At 27.2% G+C, this 19,401-nt stretch overlaps 1 protein-coding gene across 1 annotated transcript in view; it reads right to left on the bottom strand.

The window, feature by feature from the left end:
- Positions 1 to 19,323, bottom strand: part of LOC145847347 (reelin-like) — a 41,730-nt gene extending 22,407 nt beyond the window's left edge. Inside the window, 37 exon segments of the mRNA XM_082953579.1 lie at positions 382 to 629; positions 1,533 to 1,650; positions 1,966 to 2,143; positions 2,487 to 2,651; positions 2,926 to 3,096; positions 3,356 to 3,450; positions 3,951 to 4,118; positions 4,742 to 4,847; positions 5,020 to 5,169; positions 5,738 to 5,956; positions 6,234 to 6,348; positions 6,518 to 6,647; positions 7,011 to 7,230; positions 7,556 to 7,728; positions 7,978 to 8,252; positions 8,591 to 8,743; positions 9,406 to 9,468; positions 9,471 to 9,569; positions 10,087 to 10,247; positions 11,015 to 11,024; positions 11,026 to 11,130; positions 11,554 to 11,749; positions 11,822 to 11,962; positions 12,091 to 12,203; positions 12,462 to 12,657; positions 13,089 to 13,301; positions 13,746 to 13,907; positions 14,093 to 14,211; positions 14,506 to 14,617; positions 15,377 to 15,550; positions 15,763 to 15,891; positions 16,276 to 16,439; positions 17,333 to 17,579; positions 17,880 to 17,967; positions 18,341 to 18,480; positions 18,899 to 18,965; positions 19,232 to 19,323. Of these exon segments, the coding sequence (XP_082809705.1) occupies positions 382 to 629; positions 1,533 to 1,650; positions 1,966 to 2,143; positions 2,487 to 2,651; positions 2,926 to 3,096; positions 3,356 to 3,450; positions 3,951 to 4,118; positions 4,742 to 4,847; positions 5,020 to 5,169; positions 5,738 to 5,956; positions 6,234 to 6,348; positions 6,518 to 6,647; positions 7,011 to 7,230; positions 7,556 to 7,728; positions 7,978 to 8,252; positions 8,591 to 8,743; positions 9,406 to 9,468; positions 9,471 to 9,569; positions 10,087 to 10,247; positions 11,015 to 11,024; positions 11,026 to 11,130; positions 11,554 to 11,749; positions 11,822 to 11,962; positions 12,091 to 12,203; positions 12,462 to 12,657; positions 13,089 to 13,301; positions 13,746 to 13,907; positions 14,093 to 14,211; positions 14,506 to 14,617; positions 15,377 to 15,550; positions 15,763 to 15,891; positions 16,276 to 16,439; positions 17,333 to 17,579; positions 17,880 to 17,967; positions 18,341 to 18,480; positions 18,899 to 18,963 (5,381 nt within the window). The 5' untranslated portion in view covers positions 18,964 to 18,965; positions 19,232 to 19,323.
- Positions 19,324 to 19,401: the final 78 nt, after the last annotated feature.

Below are 19,401 nucleotides of genomic sequence, written 5' to 3'. Positions count from 1 at the left end.
TAACTCGGTCAAAAATAAACTAAGTGAAGTTAAAATATTCATCATCATTTAGACCATTTTAACCAAAGTTACATTAGTCTATTGTCAAAATGGAAAGATGAAAAACGAAAATTAGATGTTCTAAATGTAAAAATTATAAAAACGGGCGTAATAAAGAGTACAATAATTAATAGTATATACTAAAAAATATATATAAATAACTAAAAAAAGTATCTAACAATCCAGAATATATTTAATTAAAAATTATTCAGATTTAAGAGTGACATAACGACTTGGTTACTGACTCTAAATATCAGTATAAGATTTTATATACTTTAAAATTCTAACGTTATTTCAATATCAATAAACACAACTATATATCTTTTTAAAACCATTACTTACTCTTGACTGCAAACATGGTTTTTCCCCGTCAATGAAATTGTCACACTCCTCCAACCGACAAAAGATCCTGGGTAGTAAATTGAAGCCTCCCTACGAACATGGGGACCAGAGCACCTTGCATCCAAAAACGACAGCTCACCATGACAATGAGGTTCCAAAAGATCCCATGACGACCCATGATCATGTGATATTTCTAGTCTGATCGCTCCGTCAGATGACGGATCAGCTTTCTCACATCCGAGAGCAATCTAAATTAAAACTTGTAGAATAATTGTTCATTGTGGCGCTGCTCAAAACAGAAAACTTTAATAAATGTGTAATTATTAAACACAACTTCTGTTTTTTTTTAGAAAATGGTTTTCATTATATGTGAATGATTACAGTTATACAAAAACTCAAGATTACAACGTGTATTTTGAAAATAAAATCAATAAGTTCCAACTAGTTTTATTGGGAGATAATGTTTTTAAAATATTAAACCGAGTTTTTAATAAATTTTTTTTTTTTTTGAATTAAAATAATTTAGAGTAAAGATCTGAAGAATTTTAAAATCTCTGCTTTAGTTTGTTTATATTTTACAGGAATTTAGACAGCTATCTTTTTTTATAAATGTATCGAGTTCATTATGTGTTTCCAAGCTTATAGAACTTGAGTTTTTTTTTAGTTCTTAAAAATTGTTACTGAAGTCTTACACTCCTTAATAAGCATTGTATTTGCATAAAAAACTGCAGACGTATTTTCTATTTTAAAACATTTATTTAGAATTTTTTTACTTACTATTAGTAATATAACTTGATGTTATTTAACTGAATTATACTTTTTTATAACAGCATTACTAAGTATCTCAATTTGTAAGCCAGTAACAATAGGCTTTTAAAATAATTTAGTTTTTGTTTTATTAAAATTATATCCATTCAACTTTTCTTTTTGAGTTAAAATTCTAATTTTGGTCAAACTTGAAATTTACTGTCCCTTTAAATCCAAATTTCCGTAAATATCTGTTTAATTTTTTGTCCTTGCATTTGCACTTTATATTACCAGTATTTATTACGGCCATCATCAAAAAAGTTGAGATGCTTCGCGCAATCAATAATAAATATTCAACTTGATCATGTGGTGAAATTCACTCTACATTACGTAAAATAACAAACTTTGAACTGTAGTACAGCATCTTGACAGAGGCATATATCTTTTGTCTCTATAAACTTTTTACCAGAAGAAGATTTCTCAAAAACAATAGAAAGATCCTCATCGGAACTTTCAGATAATCTAATCATTAAATATTCTAGTTATTATTCTTATTGTTGTAAATTAACTTGCTGTTATCAAATATTGTTTTTGTAACATTTTCTTATTTTTCATTGGTATAGAGAAAATACTGTTATAAAGCTTTAGGTTAATATTAGAATTAGAAAAAATGTTGTGAGAATAAACCTTTTTTTTTTACTTCAGTGTAAGATTTTAAACTAAAGTGTTGAGGAATAAAAAATTTCTTAAAACAATAATTATTATCAGTTAGTTTTTTTGATATATATCACAATTAAAAAACTTGAGTCACTTACAATATATTTAGTCATAACTCACTCATTATACTCGTAGTCGTCAGTAACTTTACAAAATGGTTTCCTTTCTGCATTATCGTGAAATACCCACTTTGACCAATCATTTTTCTCAAATTGGTCATGGACTTCTCTGACTGGACAATCACTAGCAGATCCACCAATGTAAAAATTATCTAATGACCACGGTGATTCATTTTCGTCTAATTAAGTTTGAAATATAGATAAAACTTATAAACTTTAATCACTTAAACATATAAATGTTTTCATGCAAGATAAATTTTTATTTATAACTTTTTATAAAGCTATCAGTTTGTTTAAAAGTTTCAAAACATGTTTCAAAAACACTGTATTATATATTATTTCTTACAATGTACATTTTAAACAACCATTTAATAGAGGTAATATAAAAAAACAAATAAAGAAGTATAAATCATATAGCAAGTACAATACACAAAATTTGAACAGCATAAACCAACTAATAATAAATTAAAAAACTTAACTTTAAATTAAAAATTGCTTATTAATTTTTGGTAGAATAATAACTTAGGTTTGTGTTGGTGGAAAAGATTCTGAAGATAGTAGATTGCCACCTTGCGGATGGTGGAATTTCAGTGTGAAGAAACTGAGTTTGCTGTTTTGCAGTGATTTCCTGAATCGTTGACCAAGTCACACCATTATTTATGCTCGACTGAACGACAAGAAGATTATCTAGAAAAAACTGTCTTTTAGAGTATTGATAACACTTTTAAAACAACACATACACATACTTTAGGAAATATTCGCTTCATAAACTAGTTTTATTCACTACATTGCGATGTTATAAAGAGTTTATGTACGTTTTATATTTTAGTATTTGTTTATAGAATATTATAACTTATATTGATATTGTAAAATTAAAATAACTGTTATTATCTTTTTAATTTTATAATTTTTTAAAATGTGTTTAACAATACTTCTAGCTCCAGTTAAATACTATACACACCTTCTACTTGCTCTTCAAGTTTTACTAGTGCTTGAATAAACTTAGTGTCTACAGTATTCAAAGGTTTTGTCTGTAATAATCGAACTCCAGCTCCTGACATTTCAACGTTTGAGCCTGATGAAACTAGCTCTCTACTGGAAACTTTACCTCCAATTATCTTGTCAAACGTTGCTATAATAAATAAATAAAGTGTTAAAACGTAGTTTTTTTCATACAGAAAATTTTTGTCCTAAGTTTAACTTCCACTCGTTTGGAATGTTTCATGTTGCATTGAACTTTGTTTTTAAAACTTAATAATAGTCTTATTTTTTTAAAGCTTGTTGCTAACTTGAGGCTATGAACAGAATATAACCAATCGAAAAAAAGTAGTTTAATGAAATAATCAACTATTTGTAAACAACTTTATATTGAAATATTCTTTTAATAAAACCTGATACGTCAGTGTCGTCAAAATTATTCATTGTTTCACTTTGCAGTTTATGTGAGGGTTGACAGTGCGGAGATGCATCAAAACCTTTGTCGCAACTGCAAAAAAAAAGGATAAAATGGTTAAGGTTATATTTAATTAAAGTATGAAAATGTTTTCTTAATAACCACAAATTATAAAAACTTGTTTAATAAAACATTTTTTACATTAAATAAATATGTAGTCTTTAATTACTGATTTTTTTAAAAAAAAACCAACAGATGAGTAAACTCAACTACAAATTTTTTTAAGTTTGTAAGTCTTTTTATTTCGAAATATACATTATTCAAAATATGATTTCTTCTTTGTTTTAAATGAACGCTTTGTGTTATTTTAATTTTTTCATTTTGATTTACTTCATTATGTGTCTTTCTGTTTAAGTGGCCTAGGTTTTGATGCCTGAGTCCATCATATGGACAATAAACTAACAATAATAATAACAATTAAAAACAAGGTTTAAGCGATAACCAGAAGGCATACTTTTTAAACATTAAATAGAACAATTAATTGTTTTTATACTTGCTCAATAGTCCTATAATTATAATTATAAATGCGAAACCTGCACTGTGCGTCATCATAAGAAGAGAGCTGACAGTAACCAAATCCACCACACAGCCACTCACCACAACCATTGCCAAGGTACAAGTTGTCAATTGACCAGTTGGAATTGTAGGTTTCATTTGAAGAGTGTGAGTATCGGACCCATCTAAATCTAGCTGTTGACATCCTGTTTGTAACAAATTAAAAAGAAATTAAAATACATCCGAGATACTAGAATCAATTTCCCTAACCTAACTGATGAATGATTTTCTTTTCAGATGAGTTTTTTATTTTGAAATAAGTAAACACATGAATTTTACTTATACTAAATCTTATTTTCAACAATGATTAAATATTTTCAAACAAGTTATGGTCTTTTTTTTTAATATAAGCACAATACTTAAATAATAAATAAGTACAGCTATTGATAAATCGAGAAAGTAATTATCGGAGTATAAAAGTTTTAAGAGATTAAATCATAAATTTTCAAACAAAATTTTAAGTAGTACCAAAGTTTCAATGTTCAAAAATCTAAATCCAAACATTATGTTCTTGTAGTCAGGTAGAGCTTTTTCAGAACAAATACTGTATTAAAGATTATTCAATGTAAATAAAAAAAGATCAACACTTTATAACCTTGTATGTTCAGAATTTTTAAAAACTCAAATACTTTTATAAAATAGCTTTAACCAAAGTAAATTTGTAAAAAACTAATGTTAAAGCTTTTTAAGTTATACAAAAACTTATTTAATTGCCGGGAGATATTAACTAAGACCTAGAAAAATCATAGTTCATTAAAACTCAGTATACCTTACAGCATCATCAAGATAGACTGTATGTCGTGTCCACTCCTTGTTTAGCATCGGGTTGTACACAGTTCCAAACTCTCTGTCGCAACCAGCTTTGAACTGTTTTTCTACAAAACACATGTTTTTTACAAAGCAAAGAGTTTAAAAGAGGCAACTTTTTTTTATTTAGTTTTAGACTAAAAAGTAAGAGCCTATATTAAATTTAATATTCTATCAATGTAAATTATCTCTTAATTAACCATCCATAATTTTTAAAACATTGGGAAAAAAAGTTTTTACCTGTCAAGCAAGGTTTTCTTACAAGTTGGTACGACTTTCCTCGATCTTGGGAGTATTCTAACCTCAGTTTGTCTTCAGATGTTTCGATGCAACTGGTATGTTTGAGATCAAACTGCAAAAAAGTCCCACTTTTCAAGTAGAAGTCCACGTCTCAAGAATCGACGGGCTGGCTGTAAAAAAAAGTATTATTGCGTAAAGCAAAACTTCTTCAACTCATGGTTAACTAAAAGTAAAGTATAGAAACAACTTAAAACAAATAAACAATGTGTTGTAGTCTAGTAAGTTTTGTAAAATATTTACTAACTTTAATTGTAACTAATTGAAAATAGATGTTTTGGCCGATTAAACTTAAACATACTACCTAATTTTACAATTTTATACGGTTTTATCTTATTAGATCTTTCAGGATTAAACGTTAAAAGCATAACTACCTATTAATTTAAAGTTTATAATAATCATATATTTAAGTTAATTTATTTTCCTTAAAACTTTTAAACTTTTTTTTACTAAACTATTTAAATCTGAATAATTTTACTATGTAATACTTGAAATTCAAGTAAGTCTAACACTATGCAAACCATGTACATTTTGCTTAAATATAGGTACTGTGTAAAACATTTTTTTAGTTGTTTTTTTTTTAATTGCCTAACTACAGTGATGTTTATTTTACTTAAAGCTTTTCACACACAAAAGTAAATTACTTTAACGTTTTACTTACATCCAAGTACAGCAGATTGCCCTTTCACTTTAGTTTTTGTTCCTTCGCAGTCGCTTGTAACAGTAATAGTCGTTCCTTTCAATCGGTACAAGTTGTTGTTGTTTGTCAGCTGAGTAGATTCATACTCGTAAGATTCAAAGTCTTCATAGAAACCGTTGCTAAGCATATTGGCGACTCCAACAAAAATGTTATCGATCGCCCAAGATGATCTTTGGTCATCTGTAATATAAACATATAATTAACTAATAGAGAAGTATGAATATTAAGCAAAGTTCACGTTTTTTCTTTAAAATAGTAGAAACAATCACGAAATAGTACAAAAAAAAAGAACTTTGAAATAGTATTAATCGGTAAAGCAAATTAAAAGCATGTATTTTATTGAAATTAAACGTAGTTGTATAATTTTTACCAAATTTTAATTTAAACCTAAACTTCCTACTGCCTTTTATGATATTTAACTTGAAAAATGTTTGTATATATAAAATCTATATGTTACCTTTTAAACCGAGAGGCTGCCACCACCTAAAAGATGTGGATGTAGTTTGTGCTTGAAGTGGGATATCCATAGAAACTATGTTGTTTCGACTGCCAAACTGGTCAAAACTCAATTCCTAAAAAAATTATTAACACTTCTTAAAATGTAAGTACTTTCGTCAACCACTTGACACAATGCTTTTTTTAACATTTGCCTATAAATATTTTCGTGGTAAATTTTATTTTAAATTTTATTTGAAATCAGTAGGTTTAATTCATTAAGTAAATCTATAAAGGAAATCAGACTTTTATTAGGGACCAGGTAATGCCATTGTTCTTTGAATACTGAAAAATAATTCCTTCATTCCTCCTTTTTGGTGCACCGCAAGATTTTGTAGCAGGTATTGAACCAATTTTTAGGTAAAACTGAATCAACCTGAATATAAAGCATTCATTTTATTACGATAAAATATGTCCATAGCATTATATACAATTTTAAACTAGTTTTGCCATATTATTTTTACAATCTAAAGTTAAAAATATTGTTGTATTGATTTATTGTTTAGCCGAATTGCATTCTTTGTTTAAAATATTTTTTATTTGTTAAGCTGTTACTTTAAAAGATTTAAATTAACTAATTTGTTTTGACTATGTTATTTGTAACAGAAACAAAATTGGGATAATTTACAAATAAGTTTTTTTAAATAGTAAGATTAGAATAACTTCTATTTATATTTTAGTTTAAAAACGTAACTGCTTAAAATAAAACTGAGCTCTATAATGCGTAATTTTGTTAAACCTCGTATTCGTAGTATCCATACTTTTTGTTTGTAACTTCCTAGTTCCTAAACCTTCGAAAACAAGAGAGTTTTCCTCATGTGCAACTCCGCACACTGCACTACTACTCACAACTCCACCGTATGGACGGTACCATTTTGTGCCGTCAATTTCACTTTCAAAATCGCTCCAAATACCGCTGGCGTGCTCCTTTGAAGGACGGCAACTACCAATACTGGATTCTGATTATATAAAAAGTTTTCAGTACAAGTAAGTGGCTTAAGTCATTTCTATTTTGTTTTAAAATTTTGCTTCTATGCGTTTGGTTTGTTTTAACATGAAGCACTTATCATATTTTACAATATTCAAGATGTTATAAGTGAGTTTGTTAAACCAAGTTGGTTTAAAAAAAAGTTGTATTAAGAAAATAAATTTAGCAAAACAATATAATTTGTTAAAACTAACAAAATATATATAACAAGTTTTTTTTCATGAAAAATTTACTGTACATTGATACTTTAAAGTTTAAAGTAAAATACAGTATTAGAATTTAATAAAAAAACAAACCCTGATATCCCTTATCACAAATACACTGATGTCTGCTTCCACTTCTCTTAACACAAGAACCATGTCCACCACAGTTATCGGGACATTTTGGTCCAACATACACAGCGTCAATGGCCCAATTGGAAGGGGGTTGAGAAACATCAACTTTTTGGTACCATCTGAACCGGACTATCCTTCAATTTTTTTAATAATGTTATTTAGATACTATTTGTAGTGATTGAAAATATACTTCTAAAGATAATTTAATAAATTAAAGTTAGTCTCAAGCTTTGAAACGTGTATTAATAATTACTAAAATGTTATACTCTTTTAAAATAGTTTTAAAAGAATTGATTCAATTAAAGCTGCTAAGTCTTTTTTTTTTTTTTGCTTTTCAAAATGTTTTATATAATTTTGATATTAAAATTATAATAATTACTAACTTTGAAGCAACTATTTTAGTGATGCCAACAGTAACTCTGGTCCACAAATCGTAGCCTCCCTGATGATACCTGGAGCTTTCATCTAATGTCCTAGCAGATCCTGTGCACAGATGCGATCTTTGATCTCCAACATTTGACTGGTCTGAAGTCTCAAGGTGCTGACCACTTGGGTAACAAGATCTTACCAACAAGTCCCAAGTAACTCCTCCATCATGAGAGAACTCGAGTCTGACAGGGGAGTCGTAACTAAAATCACGTGTGCAACCCAAGTTTATCTGTTGCGTTATAAATACAACCGTAGACAAACATCTTTTTATTAATGCATTCTTTGAAACTACGAATCACTTAATAGGTGCTAGTGTGATGGTTTATACTATATCTTTTATGTAAAACAATTTTTTACCTAAGTTAAAAACTTACGTTATAATCTTTAAAAAAACTGTTTGTACTTGTTACTAATTCCAAGACTTTGGACATTTTAAAAGACATTATATGCCATCACTGTAAACCGCATTAAGTCAATATAAAGTTTAAATACTAAAAAACAAATTAATTAATTTCTAATTTCATTAGAGCTTCAGTACTAAAGCTAGAAAATGAATAAATATCTTACTTCAAACTGTATAACATCATCACTTGTAAGAAAGAAATCATCAGTGGAAGCAAACCTGTCACCTTTTGTACCACTAAACACAATAGCATTTTTCCGAGATGAACAAAATTCGTTTGTATCTCCCTTGTTTGAAAACGAAAGAAACGATGAAACCTAAAAAGTTTTTATTTTGCTACTTAACAATGTATAAAAGATATAGAAAATAGACTAGAAAATTATGCTTAAATATTTATGTTAAAAATGTTTATTATTTAGAATATGTCTAAAAATAGTTTCATTGGTTTGCCGGAATTGACAGGAAAATATCTGAGCGGGACACCGTGGTTTAGAAACTTCAATAAACAAACTTTAAACAACTATTTAAACCAAAGTTGTAATAAAATGATCGCTAAATAGGTACTACTCTCTACGGACCGTTAAATTAAAATCACATCTTAAAAAGTTTTCTATAAGTTTGCTTTTTTCATGAGTTGTTTTAAATTTATTCAAAAGTGTTGCGAGTCAGATATATGGGAGACTGAATCTAGCCGGCAGGTCAAAGTTTGCCGACCCTGTTCTACAATTAATAAAGATTGACTTAGTTTACGAGACTATTAGAAAAAATGAATTAAAGAAGCAAAAAAATTCTATAGTTAGAAAAATTTAATAAAACTAGTGTAAGCGGCCACAACTTAAAAATGAATCATTAAAACTACACATAAAATGTTTGCTTAAAAAATGCTTTAAATAAACAACATTTTTTAGATACTCATCAAAATTTAAACATACTTTAATTTAAACATATTTGAATATACTTTAACAAAACAATTACAAACCATATTTCCTGTGCCTCTCAGCTGCTTGGTTTCAATCAAGCTTGCTACAAGTGGATCTCCACCTCTCCACCTGAAGGCATGACTGGTGAACTTTCTGCTTCGTCTGAAATCATGAAATCCCCTACTATAATGTCATCAATGGACCATTCGTCAGTTGATAGGCCCTTAAATATTAACAATTTTCTCTTATGACGTTTAAAAAAAAACATACAGAAGAGTTAAGTAAAATTTAATTAACTGTTTGATCAATTTACGGCATTTGATACAGTTTAATTTTGGCTTATTTGTATCTTTTATTGCAGTCAAAACATATTTTTTAAATTAAATTAAGTTTACATAAAAATTCGAGAGATTATTTAAAAATTACTTTAGTTATTGCAAATAAAGTTATCTACTTTGTCAGTTTATTTTAGTTTCTATGTTGAAAATTAACTGAAAATATGAAAAAAAGATCATTTACATATAATAACTCTGAACAGTACATGCTTGAACTGATCTTTGAGTTATTTTCTTCATGAAAAAATAAATTATAAAATTTTTAGTAAAAATGTGAGTTTTAAATTTTCGGATGACTCTTAGTAAAAAGTTACATTCAATGAAGGATATCAAAACTCGTCATTTCAAAAAACCTGCGTTATTTCTACTTACATTATTCAAATGCAAGAAAAGATTATGTCAAACCTCGTGCTTTGGTTGCCACCAGCGTAACCTTGTGTGTGACGTCATACAAGAAGTTAGAACTGGAATGTGGACGTGAGTTGGCGAAAGGTACTCATTGTAATAAAACTCTTGGATGAAAAACCACGAAACACCACCGTTTAGTGAATATTGCAGTAAAACTCCTGTTTTTGTTTAGAACACATTTAAACTATTATTTAGCTCAATTTAAGTCAAGTTTAAATTATCTATCGAATTATTTAAATACTTTTAAAATGTTTATGTACATTTTAATTAGTATGAACTTCAATAGTGTGAACAATAAGATTGTTTTCAAGCTTTTGTTTGCTTTATTTAAATTATTTTAAACTATAAAAACTGAACTTTTGTTAATGCATAGACTAAAGTTGTATATACATACTGTGGATCTATCGTGAATTAGTCTACTAAATATAAACTAAATATTTCTTAGTTTAATAATATTATTGTTTAAAAGCTTAGAATACTTTCTTGATTTATATTTTTACATTTTTTGTTCCGTATACTACCTTTTCTTAGACAAACTGAAGCCTAGAGTCGTCTTATGAGCAACTTGGGTTTAAAAAAGTTTTAAAGTACAATTAAAACGAACATTTTTTTTCTAAATCTAGAAAACTTTTATTAGGCACTTTTACTCAACTGAAAAACGATAAAAGAATAAAAATGAAGTATGTTTAAATTTTTATACTAAGTAGCGAATAGCAGTTTTGTTAAGTACTTTGATTAATTTTTATTTAAGGTGTTTGCTACTTTATAAACGTTTTTCATCAAAAGTTTGATAATTATTTACTATTTATGACCTGATGTTACATTTTAACTGTCATTAAACAAAAATAAGGTTAGTTGGTCTATAAAAAATTTCTAACGTAACTAAACACTTTTAGCAGAAAACTGTTTATTCATTAATATTAACCTTTTTCTCTTTTTTTTTACAATTTGGCAATCGCCGCTTCCGATTTGAAGTGTGAATTGAATTTGGCCTCCATGTGTCAGGTCCATGTCAGGTGACATCAAAATTCTACTTCCTTCCTACAACAGTATACTTTTACAACAATCGTTAAAAAATACATAAAGGTTAAATCAATTTTAAAAACTTGTAGCAACCATACTAACGAACTTTTTTAAACTTCTAACTCAGTTACCTGATAAAACATTCAGCACACTGACTAGTCTTTGTGCGTAATATTTCTAAAAACTTAAAATTCTTAAATACTGTTTAAGTTTTCGTATTAAACTTAGTATTTAATAATATTATACAATTTTTTAACATTTATTTAGTTTGAAACATATGCTTTTTTAAAGAAATGAACAAAAATATTAAATTTTTATAAGCTGGTTTAAGTTATTTCATAAGAGCAAAAAGCTTTTTTTTAACGTTATCATTTTTATTTTGACATCTTATTATGTTTAAGACTCTAGAAAATTAATTGATATTTAATGTAATTGTAATACTTTGTCAAAATGCAAAAAGCTTGATCCAGTCATCGAAGAGCAGCCGAAACCACCAGCGCTTGGATCAACTTTATCTCCACCGTAAATCTGCCAACCGTAGTTTTTCAACTTTTGAATGTTTTCAAACCCTGCCTGTAAGTTTGCTGGTAACGCCTTCATAGGAAGACAAGTCGGCCCTGAATATCCAACATCACATCTTAATAAATAAGATTTGTTTGAGTTAAATAACATGTTTTAAACAGATTTCACAAAGCTGAAAAGGCCTAACTTGCAAAGACCGTGACGACAAAAACCATGCCCATGGCACATATCAGGACAAGAAGGTCCAATGTACACGTCATTAAAAGCCCAAACCCCAGCATTTTCTTCACTGTTGTACTCTATTGCTCTTAACCTTGTAGATTCTGACCTTTAAATAGTTTTTATTTTTGATATCAAGTTGTTTACTGAATCTAATTTTCATTAAAATCAAATAATTGATAAATTAAAAAAATATATAAACCTATTTTAATTTTAATTATCATTAACAAATTTAACCAGGCTTTTGACGGTAAACGAATTATTTTTCTCGACCAATCGGCGTTCTCATTTGCAAGATAAATAGAAGATTGGTGGTAATCTTGAGAAGTTGTTGAACCAGGAGTGCTCAACTGTTAAATGCAGCATGTTTTTAGCAAAGCTTAAACATAACAAAAATTATTTAAATCATTTGTTGATCATTAAAAATCATTTTGTTTATTTTGTTTAAGGTTTAGCTGATATGTTTTGCATTAAAAATTTAAAGTTTTTAACCTTACAAACTTATTAAATAGTTTGTTTAATACTTAAAAATGTAAAATTACTTTTTAACTAAAAATAGGAAATAAGTTTACAGTTCTTATAAGTAAAGTAATAAAAAATAGTTGCACCTCATAAACTAGGTTCCAAGTTTTTCCGTGGTCTGTAGAGTATTCAAGGTGCACTTCAGTGGTTGGATTGTTCCATACTTGGTCGTCGTGACAACCAATAACAAGTTCCGCCTGAACTATAAATCCTGAAGAAATTTGAAGAGAATCGGTCTCTGCATATCTGTAATCTGAATGGTGAGCGGGCTCCTCCGTGAAGCTGTTTTTAGAGCTATACTTTTTATCTTAACTAGCTTTTAACTACTGTAACTAGGCAAGTATTTGAAGCACTAGTGTAACTGACTGTAATCACTTGAAACACTTGAAATTAATTCTTAAACCAAAATTAATTTTACTGAAAAAAAATTTTAAGGTAACAATAGCAAGTATTAAACAAACTATTGTTCTCAATCTAAAGTAATAGTTAAACTTTAGATCTTATTTAACAAGTTCAATCCTAAAAATTAGTATAATTAATAGTTAGAAAAACAGTTTAAAATGGTAATGTACTAAAAAACTTTCAAAACATTGATCTAATTTCAATAATTCTCGGAAAAAAATAAACAAACTAGATATTATTAAGGATGTTAAACTAAAATTTTCTAAGTTTGTTCATACTTTTGTACTAAACTATTACTACTAAAAACTAACGCTAGCACAGGAAACTTTCCACAGAATTCTTGAGCGTGACCCAAATGGAAAGTTATTGCTTCATTTCCAGCTGTTCTGAACAACTTTGACGTCACTGTTACATCATCAATTGCCCACACTGCGCCTCCTGCCGGTAACTTTCGTGCTAATTGTCGCCAACGCAACTGCAAACCGCGAACTTGCGCCTCTTGCGGAAGTTCGATGGATACAATGCTACATTTAATATAATTAATAAAATACCTTTCTCGTTGGGTTTAATCATTTTAAAGTATGTACTGTTTATATATTTGGAAGTTGCTTTAAATCTCTAAAAAAAACTAGCCTCTTTTTTATTTAATCTTTGAGATTATTATCTGATTCTAGACTTACTTACATGTAAGACTTTGAATAAGAAATAAGTTAAGTTTAGACTGGTTTTTACTATCATATAAAAAAGTAACATTTGACAATTGTTTTCAAAAATGTTTGTGTTATGTTTTTCGTTAACCTTTTTAAGCATCATAAAGTTTAGGTAATACTTATTTAATTTACTATAATAATTTAAACATCAAAGCATTTCGTTTAATTAAAACATTACTTGACCAAAAACTATTATTTTCTTGTAATCTATTGTAAGAAAGTAAAAACTTAATGTAGTCCATTAAGACTAATTTATACCTAGGTTTTCTATTAGAATTGAAGGAAATATGTTTTAGTAAACTCCAGGTGATTCTCCCATTTACAGAGTATTCAATGAGGACACCTTGACCAGGAGTAGATGGTGATGGACAACTTCCAGTGGCTGAAATTCGTCCCATTAGAATTGAAAACTGAAGATATCTAAATAAAAGTAGTTAAAGTTATAAGTAGTCATTTCGTTTTAATTTAAAATATATTATTATGTCATACTTTTTTTTATATTTAGGCTAGAATTTTTGGTGAAAATAATGTTTTTTTTAATAAACTAGTTTTTAAAAGGTGTACTTTGTAATTTTTTCTTTCAGCCTGTTATATTTAATACCAACTTTAGTCCTGAAGCGTCAATTTGTCTGGTAGTAACTGATCTCACACCTTTTTTGTTAAAAACTAGAGACTTTCCAAACCCAACAATTCCACATTCAAAACCAATTATTCCACCCGAAAGCTTTTAAATTAAAACAAACTGTTTTTATTTTAGTTATACGATTAAAAAATATCTAGTTTGTTAATAATGTTTAATGAACGATAAAAAAGTGGTCAAAAAGTTTGGTCTAAAGAACTGGTGTACGAAAAACCTTTCGGTTATCGAGTTACATGACAATTTAAAAATATTCATGTTAGTTATTATTTTGTTTCATAAACTTTTATATTTAATAAATGGGATTCCACCTTATAAATAAAAATTTATAAATACTATTAGAAATACTTTTTTGACAAACAAAGGTTCAACAAATTTTACTTCAGAAAATAAAGTTGAGTTGATGTTCTTGTTAGAGAAACCTTCCGATACGAACTCAATCATTTGAAAGGTTGCTTCTTCACAGCTACCACCTGTGTAGCCCTCATCACACCTAAATTTTGTTAACTAGATTAGCTTTTCTGAAAGAACAAACAAGAAACAGTTAGTTTGCACTGAAAATTTTCAATTTTAAATAAAGCTGTACTTTAAGGTTTGAAATTGCGTCAATTAAAATACTTACGAAAAATTTTTTATATAATAGTCTTATACTCTATATACAAACACTACAAATTTGCTTGTTTTTTTTTAATTTAAAAGATTAGTGGTTACAATTGTTTTTTTATTTTTTTTCTTTGCACAGTTTAGAATTTTTTTTAATAGTAAAATAGACCTTTTTTGTTCAAACATATTCTAAAGAACAGTAGAAACTTAAACATAAAATTAATTTACTGTGCACCAAATCTTACAAGTAACATAAAATCAAAAAAAGATTAAACTTTTAACTTGTTTCATTGTAAACACAATAAATTCAAAAACATTAAAAGCAACCAAATAAATAAAATTCATAATAACTACATATTTTTTACAATGTAAATACTCAATTGATAATCTAGAGTTTATTTTTTCAGTGACCTATTTTGCACAGTTTTTAGAAAGATAGCAAATCATTTTTAATTACTTGATAAGTTTTTTATATGTCAGTTTGGAAACAAATATTAATAAAATTTTTGATAAGACATATTTTTTACTACAACTATCTTTTGAATTTTTTATAAATGCCATAGCTAATTAATGTTGTATGAAAAACAACAAATAATAAAAGTAGGCAAAATGCATAGTTAGATATTTATCAAGAAACTTTTAAACAAACAAGCATCCGTCAGAAATGCAAGATCCATGACCGTTACAAAAGTCTGGACAAACATCACTTTTTCCGATATAAATGTCATCTATCGCCCATTGTACATTTCCACTTTGCTGTAGTTTGAATCGCGTTGTAGAAGTTTTAGCTTCATCTGGAAGTGGAAATGAAACCCGTGTCCAACTTTTGTGTATAAAAAATCAATTTTAATATCAAAATTTTGTTATTATAAAAACTTTTAGATAACTTTTAAAATAATTTTTCAAGTAAATTCAAAAGCTAACTTAATTTTTACGAAAAAAAATTAAACTCAAGAGTTTGTAATTTTTTATTTTAATAAGATTTTAAACTAAAGAAAATGATTGTTCTAAAAGATATTTTGCAAATAACTATACCCATTATAAGCATGTGATTCAAATACAGTGTGGTAAGAGTTATGCTGCTTGTCACATGTTTCTGGCAGACATTCGCTATGAACTAATTTCCAAGTTTTTCCTAAATCAATCGAAAACATCAAGCTTAATCTAAAAATATTTATGTTCCTTATTTGCAAACTTAAAAACAAAAACTTGTTTTTAACTAGAAAATTCTTACTTTAAAAATACTATTAAAATAATGTTTTAGATACTGTTTTATAATGGTTTTTAAACCTTATGTTATTTTAAGCTTTTTAACTGTACTATTGCATTTAAGACTATTAAAACCTCTAAGTCTAGTTAGTATTTCAACTTTTAACCACAACTGTTTTATTTTAATATTTCTAACTTTTTTTCGAAATAAAGTTAAGTTCTAAACAAGTTTATATTTATTAAATAAAACATACTTATAGCTCGTATTTATGTCGTGAGTTAGGAATTGAGTAGGTTAGCGTTTTTTTTTTTTTTAATTACTTTTTAAGTAAAACTAACACAGAGCTAGCTTGTGTTTCCGAACACTGCAAGTTAAAAGAGAACTGAATAAAATGTTGAGATGAGGAGTTTGTAACTTCACTAAGATCTATATCTCTCGACATAAGAAAATTTTCATCTCCGTTACCAGTTACTAACATGGCATTATCTTTTCCGCATGCCGACTAAAAATAAATGCTGTTTTATGCATTGAAAACAAATTTAAAACAATTTTATGTATAACTAGTTCTAGACATAGAAACATTTTTTCTAAATGTGTTACTACTTAATTTACAACAGTTTAGAAAACTTCAAATCACGGCAAATTGAAATACGACAACTTTAAAGGCTGAAAAATTAATTTAAATCTTTTTATTTTAACTCTGTTTTAACTTTAATTGCCTTATTTTTTTAGTTGTATTTTAATACTTTACGTACTTTTTTTGTTTGAGTATAAGGTTTTGTAATTTACTTTTACTTTCACGACTTAAAGTAATGTTGTAAGCGAAATATATATATTTTCTTTTTTAAACTGTTTTCATGTAAGTTACTTCAATTTTCTTAGTTGACAGATTTTTTTGACTAAAACTTAAAGTTTTTTAAAGATATTTCATGCTAGATGTCTATACTTAAGGTTATAAACTTTCTCTATGTTTTTATTTCAAAAGACCACAGCTTTAAAAAATTAATCAAAATTTTATACAAATAAGTTGCTACCCATCATATAAGTAATACTCTCTTTAGCATGGTAAACGTTTGATGCAACTATATATATTTTTGATTCAGCGAAGTATAATTATGAATAGACAGTTTTAACAAGAAAAAAATTGCTATTTGTAGTTTAAAAGTTTAAAACATAAGCATGTTTCAGACATTGCAATTTTCGTTATTTGTTTAAAAACAGAGATAAACAATTACATTTGTTTTTAGATAATTTTAGCTTTAATTTTAAAACTGATAAAAGTATTTGAATAAGAATATTTTTGAACATCTATCTGAATAATAAAACTGGTTTTAATTTCTAAAGAATAGCTAAGTGCTTAAAAAACTAAAATATAGAAACAAGCTTTAAAATAACCAAAATTTTTCCATTAGACTTCCACAACCAATTTAATTTGTTTTCATAATCAAAATCATCATAGAAAGACTTTGGAAGGTCTGTTGAGCTCGTGATTATGACATCATCAATTGCAACACACGCTTCACCTTTTGATGGGATGCGAGGATCATCATTGATAGTTGTAAGTTTTACCTGGGTTTCCTGTTTCTTAGCATCTTCGGAAATTTGAATCAAATGATCAGAGAAGCTTCTATCCGAGTTCGTTCTTAAAAATATTACAGAATTTATTTTTTTCTACCAAAAATGTTCTTTATAATTGGAAAGAAACAAATTTAAAAAAAATGTTTATGTACGTTTTTTTTTCCGCTACTTTAAGATTTTATTGTCACATACTTTTTTAGAATTACACTTAATTGTATTTAAAATATTTGTTTCAGTGTAGTTTTTTAATAAACTGTAGTATGCTTCTTTTTTTTACTCTAAAAATATTTAGAACTTTTATCTATGTTGCATGTAAGTTCAATAATTTATAACACAAAATAATTGTATTAGTAATGCAATTTACTCTATTGTCTGCATAAGTTTCCATTTTGAACTCTTTACCTTGTAATGAATCTCAACAGCTTTATATCCTGCAGAACATGATCCGTGTCCTAAAAGATGTTGTAAAATAATTTTAATGCTAAATTAAAACTATTAAAAGAAGTTATGTACACTTGTTTAAAAATATCTATTCTCAAAAATACTTCTGTAGTGTTATTTGGAACTAATTTTTACAAACAACTATTAGTTGTAGATGTGTAAATGCTTGAGTTTTTTCACTAAATTTTTTACAACTTTAAAACAAACATACTTTGACATAGTTTAAATTTCTAAAAAACTGGTTGTTTTAAAAAATAGTATTACAGCTGTTAATTTTTTTTATAGCTATTTTACAACAAATAAATAATAAAGATATATGGTTACAAAAAGTAAAGTATGTAAAGGCATATTCTAAATATTTTTCAAAATAATATTTTAGCTAACCGATTGAAAGTTTCAGATAAGTTGCGGAGGTCATATCTAATAACTTTGTTGTAGCCTGACTTCCACCTTCACAAAAGTTCAAAGATGTTTCTGAATCTCTACATTGTTGAGACGCAACAGCTGTTGTCTGATCCAGATCCCTTAAATTGAAAACTTACAATTAAAAATTCAGACTAGTTATAGTATACGTATTAATAAGTAATGTAACTGTTTAAAAAATATAATCGGAAAAATTGTATGTTAATACTAAAAATAATTATTTTACCGAAAATTTAGTTTTAAATAATACTTAAGTTTATTTTATTTCATGTGGTATAAAATTACAGAACGACTTAAGACGTAGTAATTCAAAATTATTTACTTGATTAATCTCAAATTTAAGCAAGCTTAAAAAAATATTTAAGATGGAAATTGTGAAGAAACCCTATTAGTACAAACATAATACAAATATTTATAATGTTGGAGTTTATTTTTGTTACCGAGCTCTGACAATGATAAAAAAATTTCTTACAATTTTCAAGATTATTTATGTTTGGCTAAGTTCTAAAAATGATTTACCAGTTTTGCGACATAGTGAATAAATCAAAATCATCAAACAAAATAACTCCTTGGTGTGTATTCATATCTGAAATCATTTAATCTAAGTTAAAAATAATGAACGATTAGTTAAATGTTAAACGTAGTTTAAAAGCGGTGATTAATTAAGTTTATATTTTACTAATTGCCAATAAATACTTACAGGAATTTGTTGACTTAAGTTTCAAAAAAGCTTAATCATTACAAATTTACTATCAAAATTTCGAAAATAAAAAGTTTAAAATAAACTATTGTCAAAAACGTAAATAAAAACATCATGTTTTACCGAGTGTGCATCAAAAATTAAAAGCGAACTTGAAACAGAAGTAGTAATTTGTGGTGGAGATTCACAAAACTTCAGAACAGGTGAGTCACCTCTGTGGATAAAACTTGTCCAAGTGCGAGCCATGACGCTTAAAAGTTTTTAATAAGTATTATCAACTCTTTTAAAAAACAATTTACTAAACTTGTCCATGTAAAAAGCA

This window comes from Thalia democratica, unplaced genomic scaffold (assembly GCF_965202585.1).
Source record: "Thalia democratica unplaced genomic scaffold, ktThaDemo2.hap1.1 HAP1_SCAFFOLD_893, whole genome shotgun sequence".
Classification (NCBI taxonomy): domain Eukaryota; kingdom Metazoa; phylum Chordata; class Thaliacea; order Salpida; family Salpidae; genus Thalia; species Thalia democratica.
Note: the sequence above shows the minus strand (reverse complement) of the source record. Positions and strands in the feature narration are given on the sequence as shown.